This window comes from Solanum pennellii, chromosome 2 (genome assembly GCF_001406875.1).
Source record: "Solanum pennellii chromosome 2, SPENNV200".
Lineage (NCBI taxonomy): Eukaryota > Viridiplantae > Streptophyta > Magnoliopsida > Solanales > Solanaceae > Solanum > Solanum pennellii.
Window position 1 is genome coordinate 44951156 of NC_028638.1, and position 25711 is coordinate 44976866.

General features: G+C 34.2%; 4 protein-coding genes and 1 non-coding gene across 5 annotated transcripts; 4 read left to right on the top strand and 1 right to left on the bottom strand.

Moving 5' to 3' along the window:
• The first annotated feature begins 365 nt into the window (after positions 1–365).
• Positions 366–8559, top strand: LOC107011204 (WD repeat-containing protein 53). The gene is made up of 11 exons (XM_015210611.2): positions 366–578; positions 779–878; positions 2713–2774; positions 3175–3231; positions 4476–4535; positions 4695–4751; positions 5022–5064; positions 5927–6004; positions 7361–7688; positions 7763–7916; positions 8017–8559. The coding sequence occupies exons 1-11, from the start codon at positions 483–485 to the stop codon at positions 8104–8106; spliced, it is 1125 nt and encodes a 374-aa protein (XP_015066097.1). The 5' UTR covers positions 366–482; the 3' UTR covers positions 8107–8559.
• A 1596-nt stretch (positions 8560–10155) lies between these two features.
• On the top strand, positions 10156–14823 carry LOC107011203 (cellulose synthase A catalytic subunit 8 [UDP-forming]). Its single transcript, XM_015210609.2, has 13 exons — positions 10156–10400; positions 10536–10594; positions 10680–10731; positions 10835–10985; positions 11243–11509; positions 11612–11957; positions 12047–12184; positions 12332–12457; positions 12540–12752; positions 12947–13193; positions 13285–13484; positions 13569–13922; positions 14070–14823. Exons 1-13 carry the CDS (start codon positions 10220–10222, stop codon positions 14655–14657), a joined length of 2922 nt encoding a protein of 973 aa, XP_015066095.1. The 5' UTR covers positions 10156–10219; the 3' UTR covers positions 14658–14823.
• Positions 14824–17574: 2751 nt separating this feature from the next.
• LOC107010979 (receptor-like protein 51) lies at positions 17575–18943 on the top strand. The gene has a single exon (XM_015210266.2). It carries the CDS (start codon positions 17658–17660, stop codon positions 18840–18842), a length of 1185 nt encoding a protein of 394 aa, XP_015065752.1. The 5' UTR covers positions 17575–17657; the 3' UTR covers positions 18843–18943.
• Positions 18944–20200: 1257 nt separating this feature from the next.
• LOC107010982 (rho-N domain-containing protein 1, chloroplastic) lies at positions 20201–22631 on the top strand. The gene is made up of 3 exons (XM_015210268.2): positions 20201–20354; positions 21645–21974; positions 22092–22631. The coding sequence occupies exons 1-3, from the start codon at positions 20252–20254 to the stop codon at positions 22409–22411; spliced, it is 753 nt and encodes a 250-aa protein (XP_015065754.1). The 5' UTR covers positions 20201–20251; the 3' UTR covers positions 22412–22631.
• A 1422-nt stretch (positions 22632–24053) lies between these two features.
• On the bottom strand, positions 24054–24126 carry TRNAE-CUC. Its single transcript has one exon. It is a non-coding gene; the product is annotated as a tRNA-Glu (tRNA).
• Between the last annotated feature and the right edge of the window lie 1585 nt (positions 24127–25711).

Below are 25711 nucleotides of genomic sequence, written 5' to 3' on the forward strand. Positions count from 1 at the left end.
CATATCCTCATTTGATATTCACTAAATATTTCATCAGTAATTTGGTGTTCTCGTAAAAAATTATGTAATACAACGGAATCAACTACTATAGAGAGGATGTTTTTGTAAAAGTAAATTTCAATTTTCAAAAGGTTCCAAATAATGAGATTTGACCCAATACTAAGAAAAACTAATATTTAGAAATTTAAAATGTTTATCAAATAATGACAAATTATATAAATAAACACTATTTATTAAATTTTTCACAAATATTATCTGAAAAATCCAAAGCCAAAGGGGGCTAAGATTTGTTTCTTGCATGTATCATAAGATGTGTTTTTGTATAAGATACGATTCTGGCTTAAAATATCATTTTCATTACTTAGGAGTACATTTTATCTAACAAATACGACACATCTTCTGATGCGAAAGGGGAAAACACATTGACAAATCACAATAGGGTATAAAAAGGGTTTTATTGGGAGGGACCAAGTAAGCAACGAATGGAGGAACCAAGAAAGCTCAAAGGTCACAAAGCCAGCACCACCTGCTGTATCGCCTCTCAAAACCGCCCTGGTCTTATTGCCACCGCAGATGAGGTGAACCCTTTTCCATTTCTAGAACTTTTTTTTTTGTTTAATTAGACACCCAGATGAAGCATAGGTCTTGAGGGGTAGTTTTGACTGCTGAATCTTGAATTTTCAGATTAAAAAGATTGAATTTTTATCGAAAGTGCATTACTTTCGACTGTTGCTTTTTTATTTATTTATTTGTTGATTATTTTCTTGGGAAATATTAGGATGGTTGTGTGTGCTGGTTCGATTTGAGGTGCAAAGATAAAATCTTTACCATGGATGTTGGAAATGGTAACCCAGTTTCATCAATATGTTTCAAGCCAGGTTTGTATTTTTTTTTCCTTCACTGGTTCTTCTTATTTAATTGGTGTTGTGTGATTAAACAAAATAACTAGTGTGTACTTTATTAAGGTTTATTGCCTCTATGTACTCCCAAATGAGAACCATAAGATGATGGACAGAGCAATACAGGGGGCTGGTGTCTATGAGGATTCCATTTCATCCTTGAGAGACCACTGGTGTTTCTGTCCTTGTGTTAATTGCATCGTATCCAGATTTGTTACATGGTCCTTGTTTTTTCTTCTGTAAGTTATGACTAAAGCTTGACTCAGCCTTGCAATTAACAAATCTAGACCTAAATGGGGCTTAATGGATGCAGGGAATTCATGTAAAACCCACCCCAACTAGAATTGAGGTATAGTTGTTTGATGTCTAGTGGTGAGAGCAAAACACGTGATGTGTGGGTTAGATGGTCACAGGTCCAAATCTTTCTGCAGGAAAAAAATTCCCGGTATTTAAGTGGAGAGTGTTGGATGTGTTATTCACCGAGTTTTGAACTGTGCGCCACTTGGGTTATATAAAAAACTATGTATCTTTTGTTTGGCACTTTGACAATGTTTATGGAGTTGAGAAGTCTGAATACTAAAAATTTAAATGGAAGTACTTCAAATCTTGTTGGAACAAATTATTTGTGGAGTGGGAGAGGAGATGAGCTTGGAAGACAACAATGTCTTGATTCTCTGTGTTGAAAGTTAAGGGTTCAGATGAACCCGTAGACGAAAGGCTACATCTGCCCCTGAATATAGCAACAGAAAAATGTAATGATTTGATAAATTGATGAATACAATGGACACCTATTTATAGATGTCAAGAATTAAATATTCTACTATGATGCACAATACTAAATCTTACAGTTCTAATGTTCTAAATCTGGGTATTCCAACGCTAGCATTTCACGTACTAACTCGCTCCCTCAAACTCAAGGTGAGAAGACATATTTGGTCATTTTGATAACAAAATAAAGTAAGTTTCCAGAGAATTGCCAAAGAAACATGCTATAAACTTTGTCAGAAGATCACACTGAAAATTTATGGAATATAAGTGGTGACAGAGGTCCTTACTTCATCAATAAAATAAAATAAAATTGGTGACAAAGTTAGTTTCACACTGCCGCCACAACGGTCGCCAAAAATGCCACTGGATAAGAGATGTGTTTTCACCGGAATAGTAACAAGAAATATGCACAGCACCATCAGAATGATAACTGGGAAGAGGCACGATGTTGCCAAAACAGGTGCCTCAACTGAGGTGTAGTGTTACTGGAATTGTCTCCAAGAATAGACATGGTATTGTTGAACGGTCATGGGAAGGAAATAAGGATAGTAAAACTATTTAAGCAAAGAAATAAAAGCTAGTTAGGTCTCTATTATCTACTATGGTGTAGAGACTCTATTTAAGTTTCTAGTATGACCGTACAAACTCTGATACCTGTGAGAAATATGAACAGGAATGGACTGTATTGATGGCTTGATAATTGATGAATGCAAGACACCTAATTATATATGTCAAACATAATGCACAAACCATATTCTTTTAAAACAAAGGAGAAAAGATAGTAAATGGCATATACCAGTATAACTTTTGAAACTTATAATATTCCAACTCTAATACTCTTAACACTAACAAAGAACATTCCAACTAAAAGCACATGCTGCTAAATATGCTATTTTAGGACAGTCACTGTGAATTAAATGACTACTGATTTTGAGTTCTCTGTTAGTTCTGCACTGTAATAAGTTAGTTGAAGGGATGATAACCTGATAGCATATTCTGAAATTAGTGAGAGTCGTCAATTTCAAACATGGTATCCATGGTGCAGGAAATGAAGATGTTGTTTATGTCTCATTGGGAAGTGAAGTCAAATGCTTTGATGTGAATATGGTAATGTTATATTGTTCCACCATTACTTTCTCGTGCTTTTTTTAAACTTGTTTGTTTTATGTGCTTTTAGAATTTACCGCATCTTGTGTGATTATGGTACCTCACAAATGGCTAAATATGTTTTTTAGTGGCAATTAATGCTCTTTGTAAATGTCCCTAAAGCCTGTAGCGACATTGAACCCAATGACAATTAACTAATGCCGGTAAAGGCTTTAGCACTCTTTGCTGATGTGCATACTTATTTTATAAATTTAGACCTTTACCGGCATCTCTCTGAATGAAGTGCTTTCCCTTAATTTTATGTTGTGATTTTGTTTGAGTTGGCTTCTCTCCACTTATTCTCTTTTATCACTTTTGGGCACAGAATTTTTTTATTAATCCAATTTAACGGTATCTCAAGGTTACTGCATCGGAACTGTTGCACAGTTACAATTACAACAAGGATGAGATAAATCAGGTATGATTTCTGTTTGTTTTCTTTTTTATCCTTATATTTTTTCCTTTCTCTCACTGTCCGTACCTTTTAAGAATGGATTTTTGCACTATAAATTTTACATTGTTCTCCTCTTTGTATAAAATCTGCCATGTGCTCGTTTTGTTATTTTCCACTTGTCTTGTTATCAGGAGTATGCCCGATCATTAGTTCAGTTGGCAATGCAGTATCTTGCTATCTTCAGCATCTTCTTTATTATTATCTCCGTCCCAATTTATGTGGATGCTTTCGTTTCCCTTGAGTTAATTTGACTAAATCATTGAACTAAATTGGATTAGATCAACTTAATGTTTTAAAATTAAAGTTAAGATATTCAAAAACTATAAGAGAAGTGCTATAAGTTGCAATGTTCTCATGAAAATATGATAAAAAATACATTTTAAAATGTTGGTCATAGTTCACATAGTTTGATCTCGAAAAATGGGAAGTCCACATAAATTGGGACAGAGGGAGTGGTCTTGAGCCTCTCATCTTGTGAGTATTTTGGGACTTCGATTCCAAGAACTTCAGCTAAATGTAACAGTTATTTACCATTCTTATCTCTTAACCTGATCCATTTATTTGATTTTTATTTTTTAGCATTAGCTCAAGGAGTTTAGCTAGAATCAATTTAGGAGGTTTCTCCTGTAGTTACCTGCCTGTTCACACACGTAAATTTAATGGATCACTTTGCTTTTCAAACCCAAATAGTGGTACATGTTGATGTAATTTCAGGACTAGGTACACAAACTAGGGAAAATTTACTACTTATCTGTCCATCTCATTCTGTAAAATCCCTTTGCTTCAACACCAAGCTAATAGGTTGATTGCTCTGCAATAAACTGTACCAGACCTCAACATTGACAAATCTGAACTCTGAAAGTTCTGATAAAATTTAGGGTTTGATTCGAGAAGCTTCCCTTGTTTCTATTAGGCAATTGTGCTCTCAATTCTCTGTTTTTTAGTCTCTAGTCTAAATATCATGTCCAACAGATTTACCTTGCACAGGCTTAATTACAGAAATTTTTTATTTTTCTCTGTATTTGTTCATTCGGATATGTATTAGGCTTTGTCCATTCAATTTTGTGATGTTTAAATATCTTCCCTTCAACATTTCAATCTCTTATGGTTTCTCCTATCTTTCATATTTCAGGTACCTCACTTAGGTGTACGATATCTTCAAACAATGCCTATTCTATTTCTGTGTGCTTACCCTTTCTGTTTTGTAGATTGCTTGCAGCTCAAAGTCATCATTCCTCGCTGCAGCAGATGATAGTGGTGATGTCAAGGTAGGACAGACAGTTCCTCTGTTCTACAAGTATGTTGGACATCTGTTACGCTGTTCCCATCAGAGATAAAACTGATGAGTTGTGAAACTTTTAAAAGATAAAAACTGTTCCATTGTTTCCATAAGTGTGTTGGACATCTGAGTGCTACTTGTGTTGCAGATCATTGACATCCGCCAAAATCGCATGTACAAAACATTGAGAGATGGCCACACAAGTGTATCCTTTTTATATAGTTACTATAATAAGTTTGTACTTCGCCCCAGAAACATATTGATTTTTGTATGTCATTCATTTTAATTAAAATATACTGTTCTGCATTCTATTTATTTGTTGTTGCCCTTCTTGTATTATCTTTTTGGCATGTGAAGTCCTATTTGTATTATGGCTCTGAAGATTAATTTCAATTCTTCTTCCCCCAACTTCACATAGGGCACTATTTTTGTATTCCGAACCTATCATCATTTGTGACCTTCACTATCTTATCAGATATGTAGCAGTGTTCAATTCATCCCTTGGAGACCGTGGGAAGGTACTTCTTGAACTAATATTTTCGGAATTCCTACATCCCTCTCTGTGACATTGACCTCCTCCCTCTAGATATACATATGACCCACATAAATGTTGAACTGATTGGCCTACATAAATGCATGAACCAGACACACTTGGAAATTTTAGTACCATAAGAAGTATGATAATGTTTTTATCCACTGGTATTTTAGAGGTATACGATGTCTACTTATACATAGAATGCTTTCGTGGAGAAACTGACTCTTCCTCTAAGTTGTACTTCTAGTCTCTTTGTGAGTTTAAGCTGGTAGGTTTATGAAGGTTTGCATTGGCTAGAATTTGACAAATTAGTCATAATCTTGTAAAGAATGATATACAAGTGATTGCAATCTGCAATTAAGTTATGTGTTTTGATAACTGAAATCAATTAAGACTTCTTTTACAGTTGCAGTCTCTCTGCTTCTCTCTCTTGCTGTGTGCGTGTCAGAGAGACAGAGAGAGCGAGACTTCAAAGAGAGATGCAGACACACAGTATATGACATCCCTTGGCCCTTTAGTTTTTACAAGAGAATCTTGCTGTAGGGTGCCTCGTGCAACCAATCACCAGGTTAATATATATGGGATGGCAACATAAGGTTTCAAAAAACATGGAAGTTGTGGCGAATAAGGTTTTCGTAAAACATGCAAATTTTAACAGCCTGCTACATATTATTTAATTTCTGATGATGTTTGAAGAACAATGTTTACTGTCAATTGCTATGCCAAACTATATATTGTCAGTCTGCTAAAGCTCTTGCTAAGTCAGCCTCCTAGCTAAAAGTTCCAGGAATGTTTTTTGTAAGCTGATGATGACAGTATGTTATGTTTTTTGTCTCATTTTTCAGTCATTACTGGGGGTCTTGATTCAAAATTTGTGCTGTGGGACTTCTCCAAGGGACGGCCGCGGAAGATTTGGGACTTTGGTATGTTAATCCTTCTACTATGCACTCTTTTCTAGATCTGCAATTTCTAGTATTAATTACTTTGGTAATATGTACCTTCAAGTTTAGGCATGCCTTTTTACACCAGAACTGCATATCTGAATTGTAGGTGTGCCTTACTACACTAGTTACATACCCACCTAGTTATAGGCTTGCCTTACTATGCTATCTGGAAAGGAGCGAAATCACTAAGTTTTAGAATATCTAGTAGTTATCTCCCTATATTTTGATCGCGGGGGATTAACTAGAAAACATAGAGAGTGAGTTTATACCTTTGTGGAAATCATTTTTTAAAATATCAGGTAAATAGGCTAGTGACTTATCCTTCTTACAATGTAAAGTAAAAGAACCAAGAATTCCCAATCCTCCCGTTCTATTATAGTAGTTAATTAATTAAGAACATTTTTTTTTGAATATTTCATATAGTAGTTTAAATAGGATATATGTCATGGTTGAATATGTGTAAGTATTAATATTTTCCCCATAAGTCTAAATAGATAATATGATATTGTTATAAGCAACATGGATTTTCAGAGAGATAAGTTTCAGGAGCATGAGTCAAGTGTGTAATATTGTGTAACTTCGCTTTCTATTTTCCATTTTCTATGGTATTGGCCATGTGGCAGAAGAAATACTCAATGAGTAAATTATTAATCAGATAACTGGTCATCGGTCAATTGTTGGAGCTTGGAATGGTCCACATTTAGAATTTTATCTAAAAGTATCCTTCTTGCTTAGAAACATCACTGACATTTCAGTTGGTGAGAAAGGGGAAATGAGAGTAGATAGTCTATTATCTTCCTCCCATTTTTACTGATTGAATTAAGTATTCCTCCCATTTTAAATATTAAGCTAGAGCTCTTAGCTTGGTGTGTCATAAATTTTTGCGAGAGTGATTTTCTACATTTCAAGTTATCTGCCTAGCAAGATTGACCAGAAGAAATTCAGGACTACTCTAGCGGGATCTGACTGCTTAAATGCTCAAAATTCCTACTGCACAGTCAAGTTCACGTGAGACCTAAAAAAATGATTACTGCTTTCTGCCAGTGACATCTAATTTTGGTTCTCTCGTTGCCATTTTCAAAAGAATCTAACTCAGCCTTTCTGCGACATCTGTGGTACCCCCTTCATCATTTTACATAAGTTCACTCATCTTGGACAGACATGGGCATTTCCAGTGGATCCTTCACAGTGCATACAAAACCTAGAATGGCTGAATGCAGTGTCAGATACATACATGCATCCAGTACTCATAGCCTAGCTAATGTATTAGAACATTCCGTGTTGCTATATCTAGCTTATTAGATTGGCTGTTGAAGTTCTGTTTGTTTGGTGCAGGCACACTTGACGCAGGAAATAAAGGGAATACGGGACAATGTTTGAACCCTGCCTTTGTTCATGCTCTGGCTCTTCCCGAAGTTGATGTGGTGGATAGATTTGTGAAGATTTGTGCTGTGGCTAGGGGTGATGGAGTTGTTTCTATAATAAACGTTGAGTCAGAGCTCAATACTGTCAAGTCTAAGAGTTCGTCTAAACCCAAGAAAGGTTCTAAGTCAACCCCCAAAGTTGGTGGTTCTTCTGCTGATCCTGAAATTGAGAATCAAAATGGAGGAGACCTGCACCTTGATCACTCTTTGGGAGGACACACTGCTGCTGTATCTTGTGTGTAAGTTTTCTTCTTAGCGTAGCAGGCTCAAATCTACCCCACCAGCCAGCACTAATCTGCTGAAATTCTATTAGGACTTTCTCCACATTTGGGGACAAAGGGAAGTTCATAATTTCAGGTGGAAATGACAGACAAGTAAAAGTATGGGATTGGTCCAAGTTTTTCATGGCTGGTGAGACGAGCAGTGGGACCGATTTCCTTTGTTCTAGCTTAAGTTTGAGCAGAAAAGTAAGTTTCATTTCATTGCCTTTTATGCCCTCTCTGTCTGAAACTTTATGCCTCAATTGTTTAGTATATTTGTCTCACGATTGGCTCTTTAATTAATTAGGTAAATTGGCTGTGCACAACTCCTACTGACTCAGAGAACCTAATTGTCTGTGATACGTCCAAGATAGTGAAGGTTTACAACATCGGGTGAAGCAGCACAGGTTGAGCTGAGATATTGCTACTTGTACATGATGTTAACCTCATAGAAAGTTATGCTCCCAATATGCCAGCTCTTGGGTCTTTTCTCTTGTATGCTAAACTGGACAGGCATGGCTTTGCCGAACAAAGGTTCTACCCTACAGGGTTGTGACCTAAACAACTAGGTGCTACAACAATGATATTGGCTTATGCTTGTGCTTCTGTAGAATTAGATGTTTTCTTTCCGATGTAATTGCAAAAAGATATCTAAGATATCAAGAATCTGAGCTTGTCTCTTCATTTTCTCTCCCCTTTTTTGGTTGGGATTGGGATTTGGATCCTGAGACATTGATTTTGAGAAATTGATATTACTTAATTAGATGTTTGCCTCAATGCGATATTGTTTGTATATTATTCACTTAATCTGTAAGCAGCAATACAATAATAAAAAAACTCTTAGAATGAAGATGTCTATTGCATGTGTGCTTGAGTAGTGTGCATGCAATTGTGAGGTCTACCTATTTGTTGGAGACTTGCATACCTAATTGTGGGCCTCTTTAAAACACTTTTCTTGGTACATTAGGTCATTTATGTGTCCAATACATTGATATTGAACTTTATGGTATGTATAACATCTATTTTTACATCACCATATGTAAAGGTAAACATGAATTTCACCTCTGATTATCGCGAGTTTCCATATTTTGATGTTAATTTTTTTTTTGATCTTGTAAATGTGAACAGAATGATGTTAGACAGTCGAACTGTGATTATGTTGTAGTTGTGATTGTATTCACGTATATTTCGTGAAGAGATTTATCTTATTCGCAAGATTTAAACTAGGCAATCTTCAATTAAAGCATAAAAACATGAATAAATTGAGCATAGTTACTATTCCAGGTAGAATGGGTTGAAATAATATGTGATTCAGACCCAATATTTACAACAACAAAAAAATTAACTTAGGGCCCGTTTGGATGGGCTTAATAAAAGCAGCTTTAAAAAAGTATTTTTAAAAGTGCTGAAACTTATTTTTAAAATAAGCAGTTATGCGTTTGGATAAAAGTGCTGAAGTTGTTATGTCAAACGTGAAAAGGGAAAAATGGAAGAAAGAAATGTTAGGGTTATATAGGTAATTTGGAGATTGTATAAAAATATTAAGAGCAAAAAGATAAAAATGTGGTCAACTTAAAACAGCTTATAAGCTAAAAAAAAAAAAAAAGCACCTCTACCCCATCTTTTAACTTTTGGCTTAAAATAAGTTTTTTTTAACTTAAAATAAGTTATTTTGAGTATTGCCAAACAGTTAAATAAGTCAAAAACCAGCTTTTAAGTCAGTTTGACCAGCTTTTAAGCTGAGCCAAACAGGCTCTTCCAGAGAGAAGAAAACAGAGGGGAGGTAAAAAAAAAGATATTTGGTCTGAATCACATCATTTCATATTAGAAGCTTTTATTCTTCCTTAGATTTTGACAGTAAATCTATAGATCTTAAGAGAGAGAATTTTCCTTATCAGAGAAAAGAGCTTAAGTTGTATTATGTATGCATTGGTGTTATAATTTTTTTATACACTTACTACAAACAAGTTTCTATGATAAGTATTACAATTTGCTAGCCTAATAAAAATGATAACTAACATATTATAAGTTTGTGTATAAAAGATTTTATATACTATTAATATATATAACTTGAATCCAAAGGAAAAAAAGAAGAAAAGAAGGAATGTGGCTTGACTAAATCTGTCAAATGAGGTGTGGAGGGTGGCTCAGTCTTGAAGCTGCAGCCTGACTTAAAGTTTGGTACAATAAGTTGGTTAAGATGTATAAACTCCAACCATACTCATTCCTTCAAACTTCAGCAATTTTTTTAAAAAAAATCTGCCCACACATTGCTTTCTTCTCTGAAAATTATACCTTTGATACCAACTTCTCAACCTACAAGGCCTTGTAACCACCCTCCAAACTTTCCTTCACCATTACAATAATATTTCTCATTCCTTAGCTCTTTTCAAGTCAGTGAATACATTCCTTCTTTATATTCTTGCCACTGACACAGGAGAAAACCATCATTTGGTGCTAACTGTGGCCAAGAGTGCTAGTGACTAGTACTGTTTTTGTGAGTGGAAAAAATGATGGAGTCAGGGGTTCCAATATGCAACATTTGCGGCGAACAAGTGGGGTTAGCTAATACTAATGGTGAAGTCTTTGTGGCTTGTCATGAGTGTAACTATCCTGTTTGTAAGACTTGCATAGATTATGAGATCAAAGAAGGACGCAACGCATGTCTACGGTGTGCAACTCCATATGATGGTAAGTAAATTTTGTTTTCTTTAATGACTAAAGCTTGATATTTGACAATTTGGCTTTCTTTCTGATCCCATATAGCTATTTGTATATAAAATACCTAAGGAAGTGTAACATAGTACTATGCTTATTGTTATGCAGAAAACGAGCAAGAATCTACTAACCATGCTATAGTGGCTTCTCATCCTGATACTGCACAGGTACTAAGTCATGTCTGGTGAAACTTCACATCTATAGTCTACAAACTGAATTTTAGTTGGTGACGAATTATTGTTTCCAATGTAGGATGCTGGAGTTCATGCTAGAACTGTTAGTTTTGTTTCAACTGTGGACAGCGGTAAGTAGATGGAAGCTTTGCTGCACAACATTCATAAGAGCTGTTTCTAGTCTACGTTCAATAGATAACATTATATTAAATTATGTTTTATTTCCTTATGAAGAATATCATGATGATACTGGGAATCCAATATGGAAGAATAGAGTGGAAAGTTGGAAGGAAAAGAAAAACAAGAAAAAGAAGAACCAAAGTAAAGCTGCTGTACAAGAAGCTGCTGAAGTTCCACCTGAGCAGCAGATGGAAGAAAAGCCACAGTAAGTAGGCCTTTGCGGAAGCAACTTAATTAGACGATAGATTTCGTGAAATTGGGAAGTAACCATGTTACAAATTGTATTGCAGTTTTTGTCTGATTCATAGTTTTCTTTCTTTTGTCTAGATGTCTAAATAACTATAAGAAGGAATTTTTAGTTATAAAAGATTGATGTTTGATCCACCTTCAGTGATTTTGAATCTTGAACTTGTTCTACCTTTATCATGCATGTATTGATTTCTTGTAATATAACTTGTGCAGGTTAGCAGATGCTGCAGAGCCACTTTCAAGAATCATTCCAGTGCCAAAGTCTCAAATTACTCCATACAGGATTGTAATTATTGTTCGATTGATAGTTCTCTGCCTTTTCTTCCACTATAGAGTAACACATCCAGTTGAAAGTGCCTATCCCCTGTGGTTTATCTCTGTTTTCTGTGAGATCTGGTTCGCTTTCTCGTGGGTGTTGGATCAGTTCCCTAAATGGTCTCCTATCAACCGAGAGACATATCTTGACAGGCTTTCTGCAAGGTTATAAATCTTCTGCACAAATATTCATATCACTGCTAGTAGAACACATCCAAACTTCTTTGCATTTTTTCACTTAAAGTTAACTTTGTTTGAACTTTCTAGGTATGAAAGGGAGGGAGAGCCTTGTCAGCTTGCACCTGTTGATTTCTTTGTCAGTACGGTGGATCCCATGAAAGAACCTCCAATGATTACTGCCAACACTGTTCTCTCGATCCTTGCAGTTGACTATCCTGTCGAAAAAGTATCCTGCTATGTATCCGATGATGGTGGCTCAATGCTTACATTTGAGTCACTAGCTGAGACTTCTGACTTTGCAAGGAAATGGGTACCATTCTGCAAGAAATTTTCAATTGAACCGCGTGCACCTGAGTTCTACTTCACTCAAAAGTTTGATTACTTGAAAGACAAAGTGCAGCCTTCTTTCGTCAAGGAGCGCAGAGCAATGAAGGTAAGAGTAGGATTCTGTATGAACTAAACATCTGCTTCAAGAATTGGGCTGCATTATTTGGATGATTAATCTTTTATTTGATATTGCAGAGAGAATATGAAGAGTATAAAGTAAGGGTAAATGCTTTAGTTGCCAAGGCTCAGAAAACACCGGAGGATGGATGGACCATGGCAGATGGAACCCCTTGGCCAGGAAACAACTCACGTGATCATCCTGGAATGATTCAGGTAAGTGGTCATTGATTTTGCAACAATCTTTGTACTCGCTGCTTTCAGATCACTTTGCTTCTTGAAGTTCTAGTATTTGTGAAACATTACTATTCAACAGAAGCATTTTGGAGTTCAAATAAGCACCAGAATATTTCTTCTTCACAGGTTTTCTTGGGACATAGTGGTGTCCATGACATTGAAGGAAATGAACTTCCACGTCTCGTTTACGTCTCAAGAGAGAAAAGACCTGGTTATCAACACCACAAAAAAGCTGGTGCTGAAAATGCTCTGGTGTGTTCAGATGCAATTTATTATCATTGATCTTAGACTATTTTTATTTAATTCCTTTTACGAACTTACTGTTTTATTTCAGATACGGGTGTCTGCAGTTCTCACAAATGCACCCTATATTCTCAATCTTGACTGTGATCACTACGTCAATAACAGCAAAGCCATTCGTGAGGCTATGTGTTTCCTAATGGATCCACAAGTCGGCAGAGACGTCTGTTATGTGCAGTTCCCTCAGAGATTTGACGGGATTGATAAAAGTGACAGATATGCCAACAGAAACATAGTCTTCTTTGATGTAAGTATCGTGAGCAACTAAAATTAATATCATACTATTATATTACTTTAAGATTCTCAAGTGATTTTCTCATCTATTTGAATATTGAAGAATAATCTTGCTTCATTCAACATCATACACATAATATCAGTTGTTTAGTATTGAATCTTTTGATGTTGCCAACTGGATTAAGATGGATTTTATCATCTTTTCAGGTTAACATGAAAGGTTTGGATGGCATCCAAGGACCTGTATATGTCGGTACAGGAACTGTTTTCAATAGGCAAGCACTTTATGGTTACAGCCCTTCTAATCTGCCTACAATACATAAATCTTCTTCATCTTTCTCTTGCTGCTGTCGCCGCAAGAAACCAGCCAAAGAGAAGGATCTTACTGAGGTTTATCGTGAGGCAAAAAGAGAAGATCTGAATTCCGCAATCTTCAACCTAAGAGAAATTGAAAGTGAGTTTCTAGTATCTTTGGAACTAGTGAGAAATTGGCCTCCATTATCTTTGGAAATTTAACCTTGGAGCTATCATTTTGGTGTCTTCAGATTATGACGATCACGAGAGGTCCTTGCTTATCTCTCAGATGAGTTTTGAGAAAACTTTTGGCATGTCATCCGTATTTATCGAGTCTACATTGATGGAAAATGGAGGAGTACCTGATTCTGCTAATCCATCGACACTGATCAGGGAAGCAATTCATGTTATCGGCTGTGGTTATGAAGAGAAGACAGCATGGGGAAAAGAAGTAAAAATTGAATCTTTCTCTCTCTTTTAGTTTCACTTATGGAAAGAAGGGGCTAACTCTTTTCTCTTTGTATGTCCTTTTCAGATTGGTTGGATTTATGGTTCAGTGACAGAGGATATCTTGACTGGCTTCAAGATGCAGTGCAGGGGATGGAGATCAATATACTGTATGCCGTTGAGACCTGCTTTCAAGGGGTCAGCTCCTATCAACTTGTCAGACAGGTTGCACCAAGTTCTTCGATGGGCTCTTGGCTCGGTTGAGATTTTCTTGAGTAGGCATTGTCCTTTATGGTATGGATTTGGAGGCGGACGTCTCAAATGGCTCCAAAGACTTGCCTACACCAACACCATTGTCTATCCTTTCACTTCTCTTCCCCTCATTGCGTACTGTATTCTTCCGGCTGTTTGCCTTCTTACAGGAAAATTCATCATCCCTACGGTAAATGCTTCCACCTCTCTGACTTGTTTGCAACTTTCGAAACTGTTTAAAGATTTTGCAAATGAGTGCACATTAGGAGCTGGTATTAAGGCTGCTTTTCTTTAGTTTCAATAATTACTGAGTCAAGTTCTTGTGCCTTCTTTGCAGCTATCAAACATTGCAAGTATACTCTTCCTTGGTCTTTTCCTTTCCATCATTGTAACAAGTGTGCTCGAGCTACGATGGAGTGGTATAGGCATAGAGGACTGGTGGCGTAACGAGCAGTTCTGGGTGATTGGTGGTGTCTCTGCACATCTCTTTGCAGTTTTCCAAGGATTCCTCAAGATGCTTGCTGGTATAGACACAAACTTCACAGTGACAGCCAAAGCTGCAGACGATGGAGAGTTTGCCGATCTCTACCTATTCAAATGGACAACAGTCTTGATCCCTCCAACCACAATTCTCATTGTCAACTTAGTTGGTGTTGTTGCTGGTTTCTCTGATGCACTCAACAAAGGATATGAGGCTTGGGGTCCTTTATTTGGCAAAGTGTTCTTCTCATTTTGGGTGATCCTTCATCTTTATCCATTCCTCAAAGGTCTCATGGGACGCCAAAATCGAACTCCAACTATTGTTGTGCTATGGTCTGTGCTGTTGGCTTCTGTTTTCTCACTAGTATGGGTCAAGATAAATCCATTTGTCAGCAAAGATGACCCTTCAGCTATGGTTCAAAACTGCATCGACATGGATTGTTGAGCTTTGAACAAGTTTCTTGAACCATACCACATGTTTGATAATGTAGGCTTCTTTTTCATGTAATGTGGAGGTGAAAACTCTTCAATTTGTTGCACAGTTTGATCAGCTTGTATCAGTTTTTCCAGTAGAAGTTTTATTTGGAAATAGAATGTTGAAACTTTTGAAATTAAAAAGGTAAAGTTGAACTATAATGAAAAGTATTATGCTACTTGAGATTAATGGAATTCTTTTCTAGTCTTTTGAGTTTTCTCATAGTTCTAACAGAACAGGTAAACACAATTTAGACTCAAAATGTGCTATTCATTTTTTAATCAAGCAGTTTGATTAAGCTTTTGAAAATCAAGTTTAAGAGCAAAATCCTTGGAAAAAGGTACACACGTTAAAATCTTAGTGACACACATTAATTAAACTAAGTTGTCATTATCCTGAACTTCTTTTTCGTTATTTTGTACACCTATTTGACTTATGTGACATCCAAATACTACCATGCACCTCAATTGCATCCAAATACTACCATGCACCTCAATTGCATGGAGTTACAGAGTGTGCCACGTAAGTCAAAAATGTGTACAAAATTATTTTTAAAAAATGGGTTCAGGGGTAATAGGATCTTTGTTTAGTTAAAATGTATTTCTGAGATTTCGATTATAGTTTAGGGGTATCCGTATTTTATCTCTGATCCTCAGTGGCGTTAGTAGGATTTTTCGTAAGTAGTGTCGATATTTTACAAATAAATTAATAATAAATAAATTGATAAAAATAATAAATTAATAAATGTTATTTAAATTGTACTAATAAAACATAAATAACGTAAACTACAAAAAAAAATCAACTAAACTACTATCACTCTCCTCGACGAGTTTTCATATTATTGTATCAAATTCTGATTTGATTAAGTAATAAAATTTCTATAGAAGGTTTTATATTGTATTCTAGTTCAACTTGTTTGTTTTAGCCTAATGTAACTAAAAATAGGGAGGTTGAAGGTTCTAATCTTTCTTATAAACTCTCTTCATTCGCGGCGCTGACCAACGAGCCAAAGCGCTCCCTGGAGTGTCATTATTAATATATATATATATATATATATATATATATATTAAAAAATTTCAACGAAATAGTATCGGCTGACTCCCATATAAGTTGGGTCCGCCCATGATGCTTGAAATGAAAGTAATATAACATATAAAGTTAGAAAGGACAACTTTACTTATTGAGTCTTTTGTTAATAAGACACCTTTGTAAATTGTAAGAGGTCTATTTAGAGGAAGTCTTTCAAAAGGGGCAAACTAAAATTTTGGAAAAACCACAATATTCTCAATTTCTGTCATAGGTAACCATATAACTAATACTTTTTTGTTTTCCTCCTCCGATACTTAATACCCACTTTAAAGTTAGATTAATCCAAATTTGCATTAAAACATTTTATTCATTAATAAAACTACGAACAACTCTATTCTCAAGGCTCGTATTAGAAATTGATATGTAAGAGTCATTAATATGTTTAATTTAGCCTTGAAAAGAAGTTCTTTAAATTATTACTTTATTGATCCATGTTAGTGTAAGGTAAAATGTGTTTTGTCACAAAGCTAAGAATTTCCAAGTTGTGTAGACCACAATACTTTAATTCAAAGGATAGAATCACATAATGATTAAAAAAAAACTAGTATTCCAAGCAAAGAATAATTATGAAAAAATGTGTTTATAAAAAGGGCCAAAAATGGTACGAGGAAAAAAGCATATACTACAATTTTTTTTAAGAAAAAGTTGGAGTGCACCTGAGTCCAGCAGAAAATATTTGGATTCTGATTAAGCCTTATTTTCTTATAATATAATGTCCTTCTTTTCGTACTCAATAAACATAATAATCTCTACCATCAACATTTGTTTTTTAATGTCCGTTGCTTCGCACTTAATTTACAAAATATAATATTGCTTATCAATTTTTGGAAGTTGAGATTTCGACCTTTGACTTTATCGAAACAATTTTCTCGTACATTTTAAAAATTCTTTTGCATGTGATGGCTAATATGTGTTGTCCTAATAATAAATAGCTTATATTAGAGGCGAACGATTTAGAACATGAACTCGAGTAGATTAAGGGATTAAAAATAATCTATAGGTGATAAATATTAATTATTGAACAAGGGAGAATATATAATCAAAGTTATAAGTTCATTGAAATCAGTAATTGTGGTTGAGATTTTGTATGTATGGTTAAAAAAATCATCAAATAAAATAAAAATAATTGATCTGAAGCTTGAACAATAAAGTTCAGATTTTGGATATGTTTAAACAGAAATGTTTGATAAAATAAGTAGAATGCGATTAATTTATAACTTTTGACTTTAAATATGTAATTCAAAAAATATTATTTTCAAACACAAAATAACCCCAAAAAAGTGTTTACAAGTTTTTGCTTATAAGCTTATTGAAATGATAAATATTCATCGCACTCAATAGTCATTCTTTAACATCCACTTCACGTCCAGTGCTCAGCATCTGATATCACCCACTTCATGCCAAGTGCATCTGGTGCCTGGATAATTTTGATTTTGGAGACCCAATACACCCACTTCACGCCTTGATTTTTGGGATCCCAATGTCGAGTGAGACGGACTCTGCTCTAATACCATGTGAAATTAGGTTTTACGCCTAACTAATATCCCAAAAGTTAACTCAAAGGAAAAAAAATTGCTTAAAACTTATAAGGAATTTACCCATCTCATTAACCAACGATGTGAACTTTTGTCACAGTATAAAGGTCTAAACATAGTCACAAATAATTTTTAACTATGTAAACACCTTTTTGACCCAACCAACTCTGTAATAATTTTACAATCCAAGGCACCCACTAAGATTCGACTCGTAAACAGTGCCTCATAGTGCAACAGGGTTCGAGCACAACGGTGCTCAGCACTCTCAAAATCCTTTTCTTGTACAAACTCCAACATACAAGAAGTTCTCTTCTTTTCCTTCTTCAAATCTTCTTCTTCTTCAACTATGGCTCCATTGTTCCTCTCATTCACCTTTCTACTCTTTCTCCTCTCCACAAAATCATCATCTCAATCCACTAATCTTGACCCAAACCAACTCAAAGCTCTCAGATCACTAAGTGTACCAACAGGAAAAGACCCCTGTTCTCCTCTTCACAATTCCACCATTTGTGATTCTTCCACTCCCTTTCACCATCTCATCTCTCTCAAACTCATAAACTGTTCAACTGATGTTACATTATCCCAAACATCTCTCAAAACTCTCTCCACTCTCCAAGACTTACAGTTCATCAACTGCCCTGTTTCTCCTGTTCATTTCCCTTCTGAACTTTCCTCCAATCTCCAAACCTTCACTTGCATCAACTCTCTCAAGAAACTCACTAGCGTTTGGCTAATTCAATTGCGCAATGTGGTTAGTTTAACGGTGTCACATGTTCCGGTTTCTGCTAGTGGCCCTTCTATAATCATGAACAGTATCAAGAACTTACAGAGTGTCACAATTTCTCATGCAAATCTCAAAGGGGTTGTTCCTACAAAATGGCATATGAATCTTACTTATGTTGATTTATCTGGGAATCAACTAAAAGGGAAAATACCAAGTTCTTTAACTGAACTTGTAAATCTTGTGCATTTGAATCTTTCTTCAAATTCACTCAATGGTACTATACCAAATTCATTTGGTAACTTACTTTCTTTAAAAAATGTGTCATTAGGTTCAAATGCTCTGTCTGGAAGTATTCCGAAATCGATTTCTGCAATATCTGGATTAGTTCATCTTGATCTTGGATCAAATCAATTGAATGGAACTGTTCCAAAGTTCATATCAGATATGAAGGGATTGAAATACTTGAATCTTGAAAGAAACAATTTCGAAGGGGTTTTGCCATTCAATACTTCTTTCATCAAGAAACTAGTCGTGTTCAAAGTGGGAGAAAATTCAAATCTTTGCTACAATCATTCCACATTGTCTTCAAAACTAAAACTTGGCATTGCAGCTTGTGATAAACATGGATTGCCAGTGTCTCCGCCGCCTCCCAAGGAAGATTTCAGTGATGATACTGCGGAGGATGATACTCCACCACCTAAACATGAACATGGACCAAGCAGAGTTGTTTTTGGTGTGGCTATTGGACTTTCATCCATTGTGTTTTTGATTATTTTATTGGTTTTATTGTCCAAATGTTGTAAATGATCATCATCACTGTAAATTGGGACAAATTCTTGGTCCAGTTAGAATTTTGAATTTTGAAAGCATGATCAGTTAATAATGAATCATTTACACTTTTGAAAGTATGCTTATGTTCATGAGTTAGTATTTCTTGAAATTGATTACTTCCTCCGTTTAAAAAAAATGACCTAGTTTGATTAGGAACGAAGTTTAAGAAAATAAAGAACACTTTTTAGTATTGTGATTCTAAATTAAAGTTATGTCAAATGTACCAAAATGTCATTTAATATTATAGTTTTAAACATGTTACATGAAAATTAAAGTGTTGCAAAAGAAAAGAATCATTTTTTTAAAAACAGACTAAAAAAAAAATTAGATCATTCCTCTTGAAATGAAAAAGGGTATGAACTTTGAACTCTCTAGCTCAGATGGGACTCAAATATTTAAATGAACAAGCTTGCGTATACGTTTGAACTAATGTTAATATAATTATATATTCTGCGAGAGTATTTTATATACTCTATAGTCTAGTCAATCTTATAAGATCTGTTCCTTGTTTTTTTATACTCAGTGATATTTGGTAACTAATGAATGATGATATGAGCTATGAGCTATAATTAAAGATGTTATCATGGGTTCTCTGTTAGCATGAGTGATAAATAATGAAAAGATCAAATATGTCAGCTTTTACTATGTTCATGGTTGGTTTTTTTATTCCAATCTTGGTACAAAAGGAACATGCCTCTCCTGATTCTTTTCAAGATTATTTTTAATTTGACAAAACATAATGGCTCTCTAACTTCACAAAGGGTCAAGAAAAGTTCAAGACGACTCTGAAGATCATATTTGAATTGCTGAAAAGAAGGATAAATTGAACTCCAATCTATATTACATTATGTTTCACATAGAAATTTGTTTTCATCAAGATCTGACCATGTCCTTTTACTACAATATTTGATTACACATGTTGATAAAAGGATTCGTTTACTTTGCTTGTTTCTTCATTTTCCTTTTACAAAAAAATGAGTATTCAGAAAGGGTGATTATAATGATTGGTGAAGAAACTAACAAAAATCAAATTAAGTAATAATTATTCTTTCGTTCTTAATTTGAAATTTCAAGTTCAATATCTTAAGTATGAACGTAGATTTTATTAAGGAAAATTTTATTCTAATAAGATATTTTTAATGTGAATCAAAAAAAGAAACAATCCTTTTCTCATCCAAAACCATATTCTACTTGTATGTAGCACGTGTGATAAGTGATAATGGGACACAAAAATGTGTACATGGCTTTTGTGGTCAGCCTGCATACACGTCAACTATTTTATGTGGTATTGAGTATTGTGTTTAATTTAACTAAAAATAAAGAGTCTACGATATATGTAGTCATTTCATTAAGAATCGAAAAAAAAAAAAGATTTTCAAGAAAATATGGGTGCAACAGCAACTGCAGTTTTCTCTTCAAATTCCATATCTCAATTGCCCTCCTTCTCTGCTTTATGTAAACCCAACTTGGGGAACCGAATACCAAAAGGTACCTTTTTTTTAATTATGAAAAATTTCCATGAAATGAGTTGAATTAGGTTGTATTCTTATGAATTCTTGAAACTAAAATTGGAATTTAATTGGGAAGTTACTTGCGAAAATCTTGAGTTCTATTATTACTATTGGAATTGCAAGCAAGAATTGTTCACCCAATTTACTTCAACTTACCTGTGTTATGAACATTGATCTAGGTTAAAAGATGAATGTTTAGCTAGTCTATGCAATTGATGGATCAAAAATGTGGAATTTGATTGTTAATCAAGAAGGGTCAAGTAGATGAGAAGAAGAGATTCAGTATGCCTATTGTAGCTAGATCTGCTTTTCCATTTAACTTTGTGGATGTTTTTCTGTTATCTGTAGAGGAATTTGGTATATTCTACGGGGAAAAAGGATAAATATACCCGAACTATTATAAATGGTACGCAGATACCTCCGTTATATTTTTGAGATATTGGTGTTCCTTGCCGTCCAAAAACTAGAACACATATGTTCTTCACTCTAATTGAAGATTAAATAGACACACTTTGACATAATATTATCCATTGATCATATATTTAATAAATGTTGGATCAGTGGATAAGATCATGACACATTGATGTCCCTTAGTATAAAAAAATGTATGCTCTAGTTTTTAGACGGTAGGGGCACCAATGTCCCAAAAGTATGACAGAGGTGCATACTATTTACAATAGTTCGGGTACATTTGTTCTTTTTCGCTACTTTATAATCACTATGATTTGTAAGTTGTAGGAAGGAGTGCTTGGGAATACAACATGAACTCTTTATTTTTAATTTGTCATTCTTGGTTTGTGTGTTGGGGGAAGAGGGACGACGTTTTGGTGGAGGAGGATTTTAACATGAGGGACGTCCTTGATATGATTTTCACACAATGAGACTAATATTGGCTAGTCATGCACATCAGGGCTAAGAAATAGAAGTAACTTTGTAGCTTGGCTCTAATTGTTCGAAATTGACCTCCAGCATTGGCATAGACATATTTGAACCACTGGTGATCTCTCATCTGTTTTTTCCCCGCTTTCTGTTTGGAGATAATGTTTGTATTGGACATACAGTTGTATATGAATCTTGTGATTCTATCGATTATGTATGGTTAGATACTTTTTATTTTAGTCTACTAGAAATGATAACACCCAGCGTCACCGGTAAGCCTCAATTTTCATCCATACATCAGGATGAGTATGCATCATATTAGATAGCATGAATTCTGGAAATTTAAACTGAGGTATTGATTTTTGATGCAGCTTGTTCAATTTGGCAGAGATTGCATATGGGCTTTCCTTGAGTACAAATCGTAGGGATTTTCATTGTTCAACTCTCTCCACCATAAGAGCTGATGGGATCAGGCGACGAAAGTCTTCAAAAGATGCTACACCAGGGAAAACATCCAAAGGTAGTGAGCTCAATATACAGCCATCCCCAAATTCATTAAACCAGGAAGAGATCATTTCTCTTTTCAAGAGAATACAATCTTCAATTTCAAAAGGTGATTCTACAAGTTCCAAGAAAAGAAGTACCAAGTCCTCTGAAGAGAAGCCTGCTATTGATTCGGTCTTAGAAATCCTTCGACATTCAAAGACAGAAGCAAAAGGTAGTGATTTCTTTCAGTTTAATACAAGCCTGTTTCCAGTCGTCCCACTCTTCCCAAAATTCTATCCCAATGCAAATGATGATACCTCAGTCAGATAATATCTTTTTTCTTCTGCAGGTACAAAGGATGACAAGGGTTCGACTCATCAAGAAGATCAAAAAGAACCAGAAACAGACTATTCACCAACAGCAGATCCAAGATCAACACGCCTACGGTCAAGCTTTGTGAAAAGATCGCCTCTACAATCCCCATTTAACTCCAAAGAAAAAGTTAAGCTCAAGACGGAGACATCACTGGAGAATCATGTTGAAAGTGAAGCAGTCAAAATTGAAGAAATGAAACTTCCTCAGCTTAAAGAACTGGCAAAATCTAGAGGACTCAAGGGTTATTCAAAACTGAAGAAAAGTGAACTAGTGGAATTGCTCATTGGTTGTTGAGACAATGCAAAGATGATCAAGTCATCCATCCAATGCTTTACATGTTTGACAGTTAACTGCAGGACTCGTCTCTTTTTCGTATCTGCTTTCTTTCACGGAGAAACAAGATGAAAGGGCAGAGTACTGTGTGAGTTTTAACACATTCATTTGTTTGTTGGTTTGTAACATATGTTGTCTTTAAAGTCTCATTGCCTTTATGATAACTTTCTCAAGTTGCTTACCTTCTCCTCCTCCTCTCCATACCCCAACTATTTGCTTACTTCAATGGTTGAAAGAGGGATTACTATTCCTCCAATCTGCCTTGTTGTTTATAGATATCTGATGTGGTCTTTTAGCCTGGTGTTTGAAGATCCTCACTTGCCATGCATCAGTGTTGCCCGGACCTCGAAAAACAAGACTTCATGTTTTCCATTGGGGAAATGGCTTGCAATATCAAATTGGTGAAGATGAGAATTATACATGGTATTTATTTTTGGTGTCTGAAGCCTAAAGGGCAAAAAAAAATTGTCAAAAATTTTAAATGGGTATATCAATTTCTTTTCTAACAAAATGCAGCGATTTTGTTTTCATATTTTTTTTCTTTTTTAAAAAAGAAAATCGCTGCCAATGCAGCGTTTTTGGCGGATTTTTTTTAAAAAAGGATTAAAATCGCTGCAACAGCAGCGTTTTTATTAAAAAAAACTTTCTTTTTTTTTGAAAATCGCTGTGTAGGTAGCGATTTCGATTTCTGCACTTTTTTTTTCTGTCTTAGTGATTTGTTTTTAAAAAAAAAATTTCTGTCAATTATTTTTTTTTAAAAAAAAGTGATTTGTTTTTTTAAAATTTTCTGCCAATTATTTTTTTAAAAAAAATCAGATTAAATATTGGTAATTTTTTTTTTGGTCAAAAGAAAAATCGCATTACAATTGTTAATAAAGATTTCACTTAATACGATTATATTGTTAATAAAGATTTCACTTAATACGATTATAAGAAATAAAATGATAGCAATATCTTTAAAAAAAATAATTAATTAACTAAAATAGTTGCCTAGCTGCCATGGCACCAAATTTTTAAAAAAGAAGAAAAAAAGTTCCACAGAAATTGCTGCCTCAGCAGTGATTTTCCAAAAAAAATAAAAATAAAATTCCCCTCTAAAATCGCTGCCTCTCAGCAGTGATTTTCCAAAAAAAATAAAAATAAAATTCCCCTCTAAAATCGCTGCCTAGGCAGCGATTTAAAAAAAAAATGATGAAAACACTGTATGGGCAGCGATTTTCTTGTAAAAGTGAAATAAGTTCGGACAAAATCGCTAGTAGATCAATAATTTTGCCCTTTTGATTAAAAAAGAAATTGATATATAGCCCTTTGAAATTTTTGACAATTATTTTTGCTCTTTAGGCTTGAGACTCTTTATTTGTGGTTCATTTTTACACAGTCGATTACCCCCCCTGGTGGATTCATTCCCAGTTCCACCCAAAACTATAGTTGAGAAATTTATTTACAATAAAACAGTGAATGTGAATAATCACTTCAAAGCGTACACAGATGTTAGATGTACCAAGTAACAGATATGAATATGATTGCTTCAGGGAATTCAAGTATTAGTGTTCCATCAAATATACAAAACTAATTAGAACAATTAATTGTAAGGAAAAAATAATTCCGTTGCCGGGACTTGAACCCGGGTCTCTCGGGTGAGAGCCGAGTATCCTAACCAACTAGACTACAACGGATTTATTAATTAATATTTAGTTATTCTAGTTGTTTCACGTAAATAATCGGAAGCAATTTTTCTAGCTCACAAAGTAAGGTTGAGGGTACCTAAACTTCACTTATGAGATAACACTAAATATGTTATTGTAGATTAATTTAGTCTTACACTTATGGACACTTCTTCTTTAATTTGCAAGAATTCTAACTTTACCAGGCAATGTCTTAAGACATCTCCAAGCCACCTCTATTTTACTCTCCATTCTCTATATTTGGAGAGCAAAATAGAGAATGGACTCTTCAATCACCCTCCATTTCACTCTTTATTCTCTATACATAGAGAGAGTTGAATAGTAGTTCTCTAAATTGATAATTATTTTCTAATTAACATATTATTTTGCATATAATATCATTAATTAAGTATCTAATCTTCATACTTCTTTTTAAATGTAATATAATATTTTAAAAAATATATTATTTAATATATAATATTTTCATCCCGAATTAATAGTATTTTAATTTTTTTTCTAATTTTCATCAATAATATAATTTGATTTTATTTTTAATTTTTACTATATAGAATAAACACAATTAAAATGATAAGATGAAAGTTTTAATTTTTAAAAGTAAAATACATAATATGATTATTTAAATACAACATAATAATACAATAATAACATTATAATTTAAATACAAGATAAAATACAATACATAACATAACAATTAATTCGGAATGAAGCAAGAATCATGCCGAAAAAATGTTGAACGTGAATTCGGAGTTTTACAATCACGTTTTGCAATTTATTACAGAACCGTCATGTTTTGGAGGAAATGAAGTGCTACATGAATAATAACTACATGTATTATGTTGCACAACATGATAATTGAGGGTGAACATGATATCGATCTTAACACACCAATTCAAGATGTCGTAGAGGTTCCAACTCCAACGATGGAAATGGTGGTAGATAAAAATCTTTGATTTGAACAATTTTAGTCATACATTAAAAAAATTTAAGGACGATAATAATTTCAAAAATTGAGTTCTTATGTAATTGTATTTCAATCTTATTAGAATTTGTTTATTAATTTGTATACTATAGCATATTTTCTTGAAATTTATGTTATTTAAAAATTTAGTATAAAATATCATTTTATATTAAATAAAAATTTAAAAAGATAAAATGTTACATCACATGAAAATTATATAACGTAATTATTGGGAAAAGAAATAAGGGATTTATATTATGAAATAAGAAAATAAGAATGAAATAGAAATAATAACATAATATTGAGGATAGAGAAAAAAATTCATTTTCAGAGTGTAAACATAGATAATTGGGTTGGAGTTAATTATCTGAAAAAATAGAGAACTTTATATTTAGAGAGTAAAATAGAAGGTAGAGTCGGAGATTCGATCAACTTTGACATTGTATATTGGCTACACTAGTTCTACAATGATATATCCTGTTGCTTCAATTATCCGTAGCTCAGGCTGGCCAATTACATTTTAGTTGGCTTGCACTTTCAAATATATAACCAATGCAGATGTCACATAGGAGTACCAAATAAGAAAGAAAACTGAAATGTAGCTCATATCATGCCATA